General features: G+C 40.8%; 1 protein-coding gene across 4 annotated transcripts in view; it reads left to right on the top strand.

Annotated features, from left to right (window-relative positions):
• The window catches only part of LOC136871911 (uncharacterized), a 552427-nt gene that overhangs the window by 432704 nt on the left and 106198 nt on the right, over positions 1 to 13525 (top strand). For 2 of the 4 annotated variants that reach the window (XM_067145632.2, XM_067145629.2), the window contains exon 1: positions 2858 to 2939. The exons of the other annotated variants lie outside the window; for them this stretch is intronic. In XM_067145632.2, coding sequence (XP_067001733.2) covers positions 2865 to 2939 — 75 coding nt within the window. In that variant the 5' untranslated portion in view covers positions 2858 to 2864. Of the gene's footprint in view, positions 1 to 2857; positions 2940 to 13525 lie in introns of those variants that run through there. 4 annotated transcript variants of the gene reach the window in all.

Genomic DNA, 13525 nt, shown 5'->3' with positions numbered 1-13525 from the left:
CAATTCATTTCTCGACGAGCTCGAAGCAAGGCATGTCTTTCAGCAGCAAATACCGTTGAAGTTCCTCCAGTTAGAACAGGTGCTCTTAACCTTTTTTTTTTACGTGCCGTGAGCCCCTTTGAAAATCTCAAGAAAACTATGGACTCTTCCATAAAACATTGAGTATTAGCACATAAACACAATTTTGTAGGCAATGAATAGATCTTATTTTATTGAAAACTGACTACTTCATACAGGGTATAACCTTCACTTAATATTTTCAACCTTTATCGTAAGAAAATCAATGGGCACTCCGTACAAAAATGAAATACAATTATCGAGTTAAAATGGAACAGATCAAAACAAAACAAATGTTTATTTCAGTTTTAAAGTTCATTTCAATGAGAATATAATTGTTGTTGTTTTCTTTGGGACGTATAAAATATGGAATTATGGATTGATCTTTGACCAACACGCATGTCATCTTTGGCACCCAATTGACTTCGACATTTTTGTTTTGATAGAAACAAGTGCTGATAACCTATACTTATTATTACTGTGCATTGCTAAAAAGTGAATTTCTCCGATACTCTTCTACTTTTCTCGTAAAACATTGTAGTGAATGTAGATCTTTAATTGTAATTTAACTTTCATCCCCAAGGGACCCATTGACTCCAGGTTAAGAACACCTGAACTAAAGGCTGCGCAGTGGACAAAACATTCCAAACATAGTCTTTATAATCGAAATGATGAGAGAGTAATGTGTTATCAGGGAATGTCATTTGTTCCACATGTCAATCATAACTTGTTATACAAACAGTTCCTCTGAATTGCGATTGAACCCTTTAGTCGCCAAGGCTACCATATTCATAAATTAGTTGGCGGTGTCCACAGAACTGTGCGAATCTGACTGTAATTGTGCTCCTAACTCCAACCATAAAACCCACTGCTTTATATAATAACTCATGCTTTTCTTATAGTTTGGAACTGTGGATTCGTAGGCGTCACACTTCTCTTTCTTTATTGTAAAGTTTCATTACAATTTCTTATCCTACGTTTCCGACAAGCTTGTGTTATGCCAATCTTGATCACTCTTTTGTTTTCTTTGCAGAAAATTTTGCTCCCTAAATACACCCTCTAATATCCATACAGGTGGTGGTGGTGGTGTCGCCTCATTTCTTAGTCACATTTCGACACAATCGTAAAACTACAAAATATCTTATTCAACTCTAAAATTTCGATGTTAAATTTTCTGTATTCCACTGCACTTTTTTTTATTGATGACGTCAGAATTATTGTGAATTCCCATGAATTGGCAGCACTCTTTATCTTCGCTTGTGGAGTTAATGGCGAAAGCTCCTTGTTGGAGTGAAGTTAGGGATTATCTACTTAGATGTACAATAGTTCTCTTATCTCTCTCGTCAAGGTGTGCGTTATCATTCAGGAATTGCGGAAGTGTGTAATCTTTATGTCACTCGTCACCGTGTTGTTTGTATGACTAAGTTACCGGAGCTTTGCCAGCTGTAAATCGGGGGCGTGCACCTAAAATTACTCCGTGCGATGTATAACATTTTGGACGAGGCTGTGCGGTCTGCAGGCCAGTCAAGTTATAAATACGACACTGCCTCGGTCTCTCAAGGGCTCTTTTCGCCGAATTCCAGCCTCTGCTTGAAATATTGAAGGAATCTTCTCGTATTGCTTCATCTGTGGAGCGGAGTGGCTCCCGCACGATCAGCTAAAGCCTGGCACTACAATGAGTTCGAGTACGGGTGACAAGATAGACGTTTGGAGTGACAGTGCTTGTGGAGCGTGTTGATTACGTTGGGAACTCCAACTTGTCTTCTTCACGCAGTTGTGCGATGTGATATGGTGTGTTATATGTGCTACATGTGTGTTTATAGTTAGTAAGAAGGATATGTGTTAGCTACCTTGTGTCGTCCTAAAACGAGAGAAACATTCGTAACTTATAAAACTAGTAGTGTGTTATTTATTCGAAACGACGTAATATGAATGATGACGATGATATCAAATTCCTAGAAATAGTCAAAACTGAAAACTAGGTACAGGAAGATAGGGGGGAGGACTCCCATAAATTGAACTGAAGCCGAGTCAAGAGAAAATAATGATGATGCAAGATGTTGATTGAATCTTTCAACCGCTTCAGTCTTGATAATAATCCTCAATTAAAAATTTCATTTTACTGTTAAATGTGGCCTCTTGAATGGACTTAACGTGGGAAGCATCCTTTAACACAATTGAAAACATTTTCACATACTTTTATCTCAAAGACGTCATTGACTATATTTTAATATACAGTATAGTACATACAAAAATTACACAAAAAATCATATTTGTCGTATAGGAATAAATACTATTTATTTAATTTTAAAATATAAATGTTTTGAATGATTTATCCGTTTTTTGCTAGTTAAATGATCATTTATTATTTTATTTCGAGACAGTCTTGATAAACGGTACAGTGTTACAAAAAACAGAACTAAAGATGGCCTTGAATATGCAGAAGACATCATTAGCAGCAAGAAATGCATAATGTGGTGAGCATTATAATGGTCAGTGGTATGAATGGACCGCAATGTCTACGACATTGTCTGTACATTTCATTACACTCCCACCAGAGCAAGCCCATGACAGACCAGGAGACGTGGCTCGAAAATATAATTTGGAGTATTTTAATTTAGAACTGAGAAACTAAAAAGTTGCTCCCACTCCGTCTGGACATATCTTCAAACGTTATTATCTCCTATTAGAATGCATTACGGTGCTTCTCGTGTAGCTTCCACATGAAGACAGTTAATTAAAATTGTGAGAATTGTTAATAGTTAAGTGTGCTTTGGAATACCGTCATTATCCTGAAAGTTATAACAATGTCTGCTGGGCCAGTAAGTGAAACGAAGAATTCCAAGCTTCAAGAGGGTTTATTCATGAAGAATTTTCCTGGGGTGAGTCGCTCTAACTTGAAAAAAAAATCATGTTTCACCTTCAAGTAGCTGTAGAATGATTTCGTTTTATAGGGTGCTGCGCCTTGAGTCGCGCTTACCCTTGAGTGCTGTTCTTAAATATTCTCGTTTTGGAGAAAAATAGGATATGGTTTATTTGTAGTGGATGGTGGTCTATCATTGAATGAATGTCGTATTTGTCACTTTCGATATTTTACGTTTTGCCTCGTAGGACATGGGACTGTCCGTCTCCGTGTTGTAGTTGTTGACGTGATTAGCTGCCACCCCCGGAGGTACGGGTTTGATTCCCGGCTCTGCCACGAAATTTCAAAGTGGTACGAGGGCTGGAACATGGTCCACTCAGCCTCGGGAGATCAACTGAGTATGGGGGGGGGGTTCGATTCCCTCCTCGTCCATCTTCGAAGTGGTTTTGCATGGTTTCCCACTTCTCCTCCAGGCAAATGCCGGTTTGGTACCTAACTTAAGGCCACAGCCGCTTCCTTCCCATTCCTTCCAATCTTCCCATCCCCCCTCCCCCATGAGGCCACCATTCAGCATAGCAGATGAGGCCGGCTGGGGAGGTACTGGCCCTTCTCCTCAGTTGTATCCCCGACCCAATGTCTCGCGCTCCAGGACACTGCCCTTGAGGTGGTGGAGGAGGTATCCCTCGCTGAATCCTAGGGAGAAACCAACCCTGGAGGGTAAATAGATTAAGAAGAAGAAGAAGAAGAAGAAGAAGAAGAAGAAGGATATGGGTCTTTACTATTCGTTTTACCTCACACCGACTCAGACAGTTCTTATGGCGCATGTTGAATAGGTCAAGGACTGGGGATAAGAAAGAAACAACCGTGGCCTTAACTAAGCATTTTCCTGGTGTGAAAATGGGAACCAACGAAAAACTATATTCAGGTCTGCTGACAGTGGGACTCGAACCCATCATCTCCCAAATGCTACACAGCCCGAACTGCGCGGTCGACTCACTCGGTGGTCTGGGCAGGGTGACGAGTACAATATACGAGCTTCGGTGACAGGTTTGAAGTACTCGTCGATCTACATTGTATTTGATTGATATGTTTTTATATTTCCAGTTTGCCAAAATGTACTGTACATTCTGAAATCTACGGCCGCTTCCTTCCCAATCACAAAGCCAATGTGGGAGCGTGTTAGCCTGTTGACATTGTTGCTGGCTTTTCATTAACACGGTCTACACATGTGGGATTTTTCAAATGAAAAGTTACATCCCTGTGGTTCTGATTCCACGTAAAACTGGCGATTGCAGGCTATGATCATGATATGTCTACCTACTAACTTGCCTTTCCCTAGAGTCAATGTATAGACCTACACATATACCCATGACAGTTACACGAGCTAATAACTGTGGTGTCCTAAGCTCATATGAATAAACGACCTCAACATCTGATGCAGCATTCTTGTTTCGCTCGATTTGAATTAAAGTACTGGTAGGTCAGTCAGTGACCTGAGGACTGATTGATCCCATTTCTGGATCGTCTTCTTTACATGACGCAGTTAGCTGCGTAATTGGCGGGATCAGTCTTTTCAGTTCGGGATTGGAGGCCTTGTGGAGAGCTCGGGACTTTCACCTAGACGTAACTGAGGACGACCTTTAAATGATATCCGTGTTTACCGACTGGAGTGTCTGTGATATGACGCGGTTCCTCCAAGAACCCGTTGCCTGGCTAATTTACACTTCCTGACACCAAAAGTGATCTGAAATTTGCTAAATCCTCGAGTATAAGCACGACCGGGGCGGCCCCGTGGTGTAGGGGTAGCGTGCCTGCCTCTTACCCTGAGGGCTGGTTCGAGGTCCATTCAGCCTACGTGATTAGAATTGAGGAACTATCTGACGGTGAGATAGCTGCCCCGGTCTCGAAAGCCAAGAATAACGGCCTAGAGGATTCGTCGTGCTGACCACACGACACCTCGTAATCTGCAGGCCTTCGGGCTGAGCAGCGGTCGCTTGGTAGGCCAAGGCCCTTCAAGGGCTGCAGTGCCATTGGGTTTGGTTTTTTATAAGCACGACCGAAAGAAAGGAGAACAGTATCATAGACATTTCTAGGGTAATTAATGTACTGAAGTTTATCTACTTCGTCTTTCCTGGGGTCAGTAGGAATATGGATTACACCCAGTTTTACGACTGAATGCCCTTCCCGATGCCAACTCTATGTGAAGGATGCATTTGATATTACGTGTTTTTGAGGTGGTTGTTAGTATGATGTGTGTTGTATGTAAATGAAGATGTTGACATAATTATGTCTTATGGCTGGCCCCATGTGGGTGGGGGTGGTAGAATAACATCCACGGTATCCCCTGCCTGTCATAAGAGGCGACTAAAATGGGCCCCACGGACTCTTAACTTGGGACCGTGGGTTTGGCGACCATGGGGCCCTTAGCCGAGTCCTGGCATTGTTTCCACTTACCTATGCCAGGCTCCTCTCATTCATCTATCCTATCCGACCTCCCTTGGTCAGTTCTTGTTCTTTTCTGATCTCGACGGAATTATAGCACTCGAGGCGTAGGGAGTTTTTCATTTTCCCGCCCTTCTTGGTCCTTGTCTTCATTTTTCGAAGTGTCGGATCTCTTCCAGTTTTTCTCTCTGATTAGTGTTATACACTTTGTAGAGGATGGTTGCCTGGTTGTACTTTCTCTTAAAATAATAACCACCACCACCACTCTTCTCGCTGGGGGAAATCTGAAAAATTGCGTTACGGAAATTAGCGTCACCCTAGCAACCGTGGTGTCCGGGCATTCCGTACCACTTGAGTTTTTAGGACATTTCGTACCACCTAGGTCAGTATCTATCTGCGAACTGTTTTATCATAATCCCCAAATATTTATGCCCGGACAATCCGTACCACTTGATGTCAAATTGGAATTCCATTTCTACGCCAGCGGGCGTAATGTGCCTGACAGTCGCCTTTAGAAACCAGAAACAAATATAATTTACAAAATTTGCTGAAGAAAACTTGTATATTATTTTTAATAATTGTCCTTTAAACTATACTTATCACTTAAGTCTATGTAAATATTATCATAAGAAAATCTATTTTTGAAGTATAAATACTGAAACAAAACAATATAATAGAAATATACATCATGTTCGGACGCAATGTGCCTGGCGAGCACAAGGATGGATAATATTACTATTATTGTGAATGTTTATAAACTACTGCATTATTTCAGTATCAAGTAAGTCAAATCAAAGATTCTGATGAACTGGCCGATCTGGGCTTGAAGGTCTCGCGGAAACAGGAAACTACTGAAAGGTGGAAGTAGCTAGGTCGTCGCGAATGACGAATCTTCTTCTACCGCTTTTCCCACACCCTGTGGAGTTGCCGGTGCGAACTGTGTAGCACATGTGGATTTGGCCCTGTTTTACTGCCTGATGCCCTTCCTGACACCAAAAATTTTTTTTGAAGGGATGTAATCACTAGTGCGTATTTCTGTGGTGTTTGGTAGTGTAGTGTGTCGTCTGATTATGATAGGAGAATGTTGGGACGAACACAAACAACCGGTCCCCGAACCAGAAGAATTAATCACTCGTGATTAAAATCCCCGACCCGGCCGGGAATCGAACCCGGGACTCCCTGAACCGAAGGCCTCAACGCTGACCATTCAACTAAGGAGTCGGACCCGAGAATGACGAATACGAGATAAGAATTAACACGTGCGCCAATCATTTGCGCCCGACGGAAGGTTAACTAACATCAGTAGTGGTCACACAGTGCGGAGGCTGCTGCGCCAGTAGTGGACAATGGATATACAAACGAATACATTCATTAGGATATAGTTTTTACTTCGCAATACTTCTCACTCTTTGAAGTGGTACGGAATGTCCTCTCCTAAATACTTTTAAGTCATTAGCTGACACTTCGCAGGTAATCAACCGGTCAAGTGGTACGAAATGTCCGGTGGTACGAAATGTCCATGGTACGAAATGTTCTAGAACCAGCAACCATGCAGGGTGTGATGTAAGGTATGGCCAGACAATGATACCTAGCAACCATGCTGGCAGTCATCTGAAATTAGCAGCCGTTGATAGATGGCCATAATCGGGAGACATATGTATGATCATTTGGTTTTCGAAAAGGAAAAGCGGTTTTCTTTTAGTAGGACGACCACAGGCAACCATCTCTTGAGCTAGAGGAATGAACCAAATGCGGCTAAAATCCCGACAAGGTCGGGAATCGAACCCGGAGCCTTTTGAACCTAATGCTCTACGAAGACCATTTAGCCAAGGAGCCGGACGGCGGATGCTTATCTACAATTACAACCAGATGCAGATCTTGTAAGGTAGATCCTCCGATGTGTGATTTCGTGTGGCTCAGGAGAGGGTTGGTGAAAGTCCTAGTTGACACCCATGGGCGACCTTCGCGTTTAGGTGAGTCGTGGCGATGGCAGTGATGATGCTGTCGGGTGTCGGCACATAGCCTACTTCAGCTCAATAACACCAAGGAGATTGCTCAAGGCTTAACGTCTCCATCCGACGGAAGAATCACCATCAACATCCGACGAGGATGGGCAACGTCTCCCGCGTATGCGAAACTCCGTATTGCTCTAGTGGAGAATAGGTTATGCGTGAGTTGCAGGAATATTACTATTATTAGTAGTACTGGTGAAGACCATAGGCATAACAATTTGGTACTAGTTCCTCTGTACAGGAATCCACTATTTTATTTTATTTTTTTTCTGTTAGGAAGTGTACCTTACGGGAACTTGGAAAGAGAAGTTAATTGGTTAGATTGCCCCCCACCCCCCGTTTCCTTTTCCGCTACTTTCTTGCAGGCTTTTCTTCGTAGATCCTTTCCACTCCAGACAAATAATGAAATAGTTCCTTGTATCTTATCCTGGTTGGAAATGACTCTCATTCTTAGCTTCAAATGACGAGGAACTGTTTGAGCTGAACCAGCCCGACTGCAATCAAAGTTGGTAGGATGATCAGTTAAGAGATCACGCGTGCCGTTGTTGCATAGGCTGTCCACAACATGGCTACACGAGTGATGCTGAACAGGAACCCGGCAGTTTCCTTGTTTATGCTAATTAAAGATTGTATTAATAGCATGCACGTTTACAGCATACAGGGTGCAGAAAGAACTTTGTTCCGTAAAACAAGGGAGTGTTAAAAGTGTAGATACAAGTACTGGGGACATAGGAATAAGCCACACTGTTTTTGCTGAGGCGTTGTCCGCATGACCTTCTTCTATCTTTCTTGTGTCCTTCTGTCTGTCCGTCGCCACCCTTGCATATCGTGTCCAAGAAGGGCTGGGAATTTTCCAAAGAATACGCGAACCATTGTTGTGTCGATGAGAACATTGTGCGGCCAAGCTGAAGGGAGACATCTACTGTATATGTTGTGCATTGCTTAGAATTGAAAAAGAATGGTATTTATGTATCGGATGTGTCAACATTAACAAGGAAATGCACTTTTTAATTTTCCGTCATGTCTGTCTGTCTGTCTGTCTGTCTGTCTGTCTGTCTGTCTGTCTGTCTGTCTGTCTGTATGGGCATCACGGGAACATGGCTGAAGATAATTTAATGAAAATCAGTATGTAAAGTCGGGGAATGATGCACTAAAATCTACGCTATAAATAATTTTATTCAAACATAGTGAAATGGTAGTTTAGGGGAAAGCCTGAAACTTAGATCTCAAATATTTGTTAATAATGGCCCTGTCGATAAATAATACATAACTAAAGTTATATAGAATTAAATTTCCTATCATTTATGTTTTACACAGTTTTACCGTACCGACTATGATAATAGAATAATGAATTTAGACTTTTGGTGCTTAGTCCGTATCAGTGCCGAAATACTGTTTAATCGTGTTAATTGTATGTATGTATGTATGTATGTATGTATGTATGTATGTATGTATGTATGTATGTATGTATGTATGTATGTATGTATGTATGTATGTATGTATGTATGTATGTATGTATGTATGTATGTATGTATGTATGTATGTATGTATGTATGTATGCATGTATGTATGTATGTATGTATGTATGTATGTATGTATGTATGTATGTTACATATCAGTCTGCCAAGCCCACTGAAATGCATGCACCAACCGACCCTATGAGCGATATTTTCACACCATTCATAACAGGGACTGGCTGCATAAGCAATGGTATTACTAGCATCACTCATACCTCAGTCACTTTCATATTGTCAAAGCCAAGGATGAGACTGAGACAGGTCAATGAAAGTAAGAAATTTGATATAGCCCATACCAGAAGACATAGTGCAGTGTAAACACTACATCTCGCCAGCAAAGGCATAATCGTGTTAATTGGCGTTGGTTCTTTTTTTGCCATGATTGTCTTACGGTGTAAAACCGCGTGGTCATTTTGGTGCGTATCGACAATAAATCCTAAAGGAACAATCGCTTGAAGAATAAGACAAGAGGGAGGGAGTAATAATTAAGAGGGGAATTCCTGAAGGCAGTATTATTGGACCTTTATGTTTTCTTATATATATAAATGATATGTGTAAAGAAGTGGAATCAGAGGTAAGGCTTTTTGCAGATGGTGTTATTCTGTACAGAGTAATGAATAAGTTACAAGATTGTGAGCAACTGCAACGTGACCTCGATAATGTTGTGAGATGGACAGTAGGCAATGGTATGATGATAAACGGGGATAAAAGTCAGGTTGTGAGTTTCACAAATAGGATAAGTCCTCTCAGTTTTATTTACTGCGTTGATGGGGTGAAAGTTTCTTTTGGGGATCATTGTAAGTATCTGGGTGTTAATATAAGGAAAGATCTTCATTGGGGTAATCAAATAAATGGGATTGTAAATAAAGGGTACAGATCTCTGCACATGGTTATGGGGGTATTTAGGGGTTGTAGTAAGGATGTAAAGGAGAGGACATATAAGTCTCTGGTAAGACCCCAACTAGAGTAGGGTTCCAGTGTATGGGACCCTCACCGGGATTACTTGATTCAGGAAATGGAAAATATCCAAAGAAAAGCAGCTCGATTTGTTCTGGGTGATTTCCGACAAAAGAGTAGCGTTACAAAAATGTTGCAAAGTTTGGGCTGAGAAGAACTGAGAGAAAGAAGACTAGCTGCTCGACTAAGTGGTATGTTCCGAGCTGTCAGCGGAGAAATGGTGTGGAATGACATCAGTAGACGAATAAGTTTGAGTGGCGTTTATAAAAGTAGGAAAGATCACAATATGAAGATAAAGTTGGAATTCAAGAGAACAAATTGGGGCAAATATTCGTTTATAGGAAGGAGAGTTAGGGAATGGAATAACTTACCAAAGGAGATGTTCAATAAATTTACAATGTAATTGAAATCATTTAAGAAAAGGCTAGGAAAACAACAGATAGGGAATCTGCCACCTGGGCGACGGCCCTACGTGACGATCAGTATTGATTGATTGATTGATTGATTGATTGATTGATTGATTGAAAAATATTTCAATTGTGACCTGGGCTGTATTTTCATACGTTCTTCCTCCTCTGAAGTTCATAGGCGAGTAGGATAACTTTTCAGAACTCTCTTTTCCATTCATTTGAAGGGGAAATTTAGAATATGTGAATGTTTTTTCGCGTGTTATTTTTGTTCAGTTATATTCAGTAGTTTTTGATATATATGCGTTATGAGAGGTGTTAGTAATGAAATGTATAATGGAGGGGAAATTGAGGATAAATGCTTTTTTTAATGAATGTTTATTTCTCTGCCCAGTAAATTTGCATACCCTGTGTGAAATGTGTTTCTATTACTTCAAGGAAGTAACTTTCTTCAGCGGCTTTCTTTACAGTATTGTACTGTGTGTTGTTTAAATTCGCCAGAAGAACGTCGAGTTCCTGTGCAACTATTGAAACTGTTTGTAATTGCATCAGTGAATTTCATGCCAAATATTGGAAAAACAACTCAATTTGGAAATATTCCGCTGCATAAAAACATTACAAAGACATTAACGTACCTATAGCTCTAGATCATGAATGCCAGTTAAAAGACAATGTTTCCTTCGTTGCTGTGTGTCTACAGCATGCTTGGACGTAACTAGTTCTTGCTTCACTATCTCGCAAAGTACAAGAGATGGCGCTGTCGAAGGTCGGTGTTCATAAACCCAGATTTTGCTGAACTAATTGTGTACATAAAATACATGTAAGTAAACGTAAGAGCTTGTGATTCATTATTTGTTTACTGTAGTCTAACGTACATAAAATATCGCAATTAGTATTTGTCTAAGAATCAGTAACCGTCATTGCACTCATTGTCCATTTGTGCGTCCGTCTGCTGGTTCGTTCCGAACTACATGGTGTTTGCTGGCTTTTACCCTTATATCACTTGCAGGATGCTGTGGTGCTTCTTGTGTTTGTAAGAAAGTGAATGGTATTTCGATCAGACTTTTTTCTCACTTGTTCCATCCATCGTATGCATCTTGCTGCACACGGATGCCAAATTCTTTTCTGGAGGACGAATCATTGCTTTCTGCCGTCTCTTCCGTCGCTATAACTGTTTGTCATAAATCGCGTGCCATTCTGTTGGCCCGCTGCTTATATTTAATGCTAACCCATTCCACAGGAGATATGGTGCGTATTGTCTCGAAACACATGGCCAGCGTAGAAGGGAAGAGTGATCTCTATTCGCCATCAGTATTGCATGCAGCAGCTCCTTCTTTGTCCTTGTTTATTTTATTATCATCTGTCAATCCCGCCAAATCCTGTCAAGGTAAGCTGATAGTTCAGGTCGTTATACAAAGAGACCATAACGTCTATATTATATAGTCGCTCAAAAAGTATGAGCGCGTGGTATTTTACGTTCATCGCATTTAATATTTTGTCAGACTTTTAATTATTATACAACTACAATTCACAGGTTCACTTATTTCTGAGGAACTTATACAGTACCATGCACTAATTCTTTTTTTTTTTTTTTACCGGGCGAGTTGGCCGTGCGCGTTGAGGCGCGCGGCTGTGAGCTTGCATCCGGGAGATAGTAGGTTCGAATCCCACTATCGGCAGCCCTGAAGATGGTTTTCCGTGGTTTCCCATTTTCACACCAGGCAAATGCTGGGGCTGTACCTTAATTAAGGCCACGGCCGCTTCCTTCCAACTCCTAGGCCTTTCCTATCCCATCGTCGCCATAAGACCTATCTGTGTCGGTGCGACGTAAAGCCCCTAGCAAAAAAAAAAATCTTTTTTTCTTGAGCGACACTAGGCCAACAGTACTTATCCATTGTACCGTATTAGTGCGTTTTTCACTTTCCATTAGTTTTTTGTGTTTAGAACATTATGGCCTTCATTTTACTTTCGCAACTACAATCTCTCAAAGAGATCTGTTTGGATGGTATTATTTATAGCTTGAAGTTAGCATCTCGCAGAGTGTGCACACTTATAGACAGTTTTACACTTTTATGTTAAGATTTTCTTCATATTTGGACCACTTTTTAATTTTAGTATAAAACATTTCGTGAGAGAAGCCGAACGTTCTAATATCTGCTAATGGCTTGTTACAACCTTGTTGATCTTCAAGTCCCTGCCACTTCAGGATCCACGGGACAGCGTGTCCTTTTCTCTGTGTGGAATTCTCTTGTATTGTGCTGCGTGTTATGCTGTATGTGAAACTTTGGCAAAAGTAAATCATTTATAACTTCCTTTCGTGATTTTTTTTTAAATCTAACCTGAACGGACTCTCGTACGAAAGAATCAGCGTCAGATGATGGTGCTTCTTTCTTTCGGCCATGTTTGTATCTACGTATTTACATATTTTAAGGTGATCCGTTATTATGTCAAGAAATGTACTGCCTTGAGGTCATGGGGGATATGTTCCCTTTTATGTCAACATAACTATAGAATCTGTCTACTACAACTTTGCGCCCAGATTTGGTTCTGAGAGTAACCGAACTTTGTAATATCTGCTGATGGATTGTTAGGAACTTATTGACCATCAAGTTCCTCCCAACATTCGTCTCCATGGCGATACCCTGTCCTGTTTCGGTATCTCTGAGCATGCATGGTAATATTCTACAATTACTCAATATTGATTTTATGAACACTTTAAGTAAACATCTGTCTTTAAAAAAAAGCACTTTATTTTCAATTGTTCTGCTTGTTGTATAATATCTATGTAGAGAATTATTGGACCAGTTCCTTCCCACTTACTTATAAGCTTGAACGTATATTGTGTGTTTAGCTATTTTCCATTCTTCCTTTACGCCAGTCGTGTAAAAATCATTGCTCGTTCAAGCCGTGAATATTTTGACAGTGGTGCTTCTCTAGCATGAACCTTTGCTGTGTGCCGTATATGTCTCATATCTTTTTTTCTTCTTCTCCGTGAACTTTTTCCCAGTTACCTGGGATCGGCAGTTAGTATGTAGTTAGCCTTGTGTTACGGCCTGTCATGTTAAGCTGATAGTTCAGTTATGCAAAGAGGTCATAGCGTTTTTGTTACATAGTCGCTCACAAAAAGCTTTTCCTGACACCAACCTTTCGTGGGGGGATGCATTCATTGCGTGTTTCTGTGATGGTTTACGGTGTGATGTGTTGGATGTAAATGAAGATGTGTATTAAGACAAACACAACCATACCATTCAGAGGAGAGAATCTACAGTA

The sequence above is a fragment of the Anabrus simplex genome, chromosome 4 (genome assembly GCF_040414725.1).
Source record: "Anabrus simplex isolate iqAnaSimp1 chromosome 4, ASM4041472v1, whole genome shotgun sequence".
In the NCBI taxonomy this organism is placed as follows: domain Eukaryota; kingdom Metazoa; phylum Arthropoda; class Insecta; order Orthoptera; family Tettigoniidae; genus Anabrus; species Anabrus simplex.
Note: the sequence above shows the minus strand (reverse complement) of the source record. Positions and strands in the feature narration are given on the sequence as shown.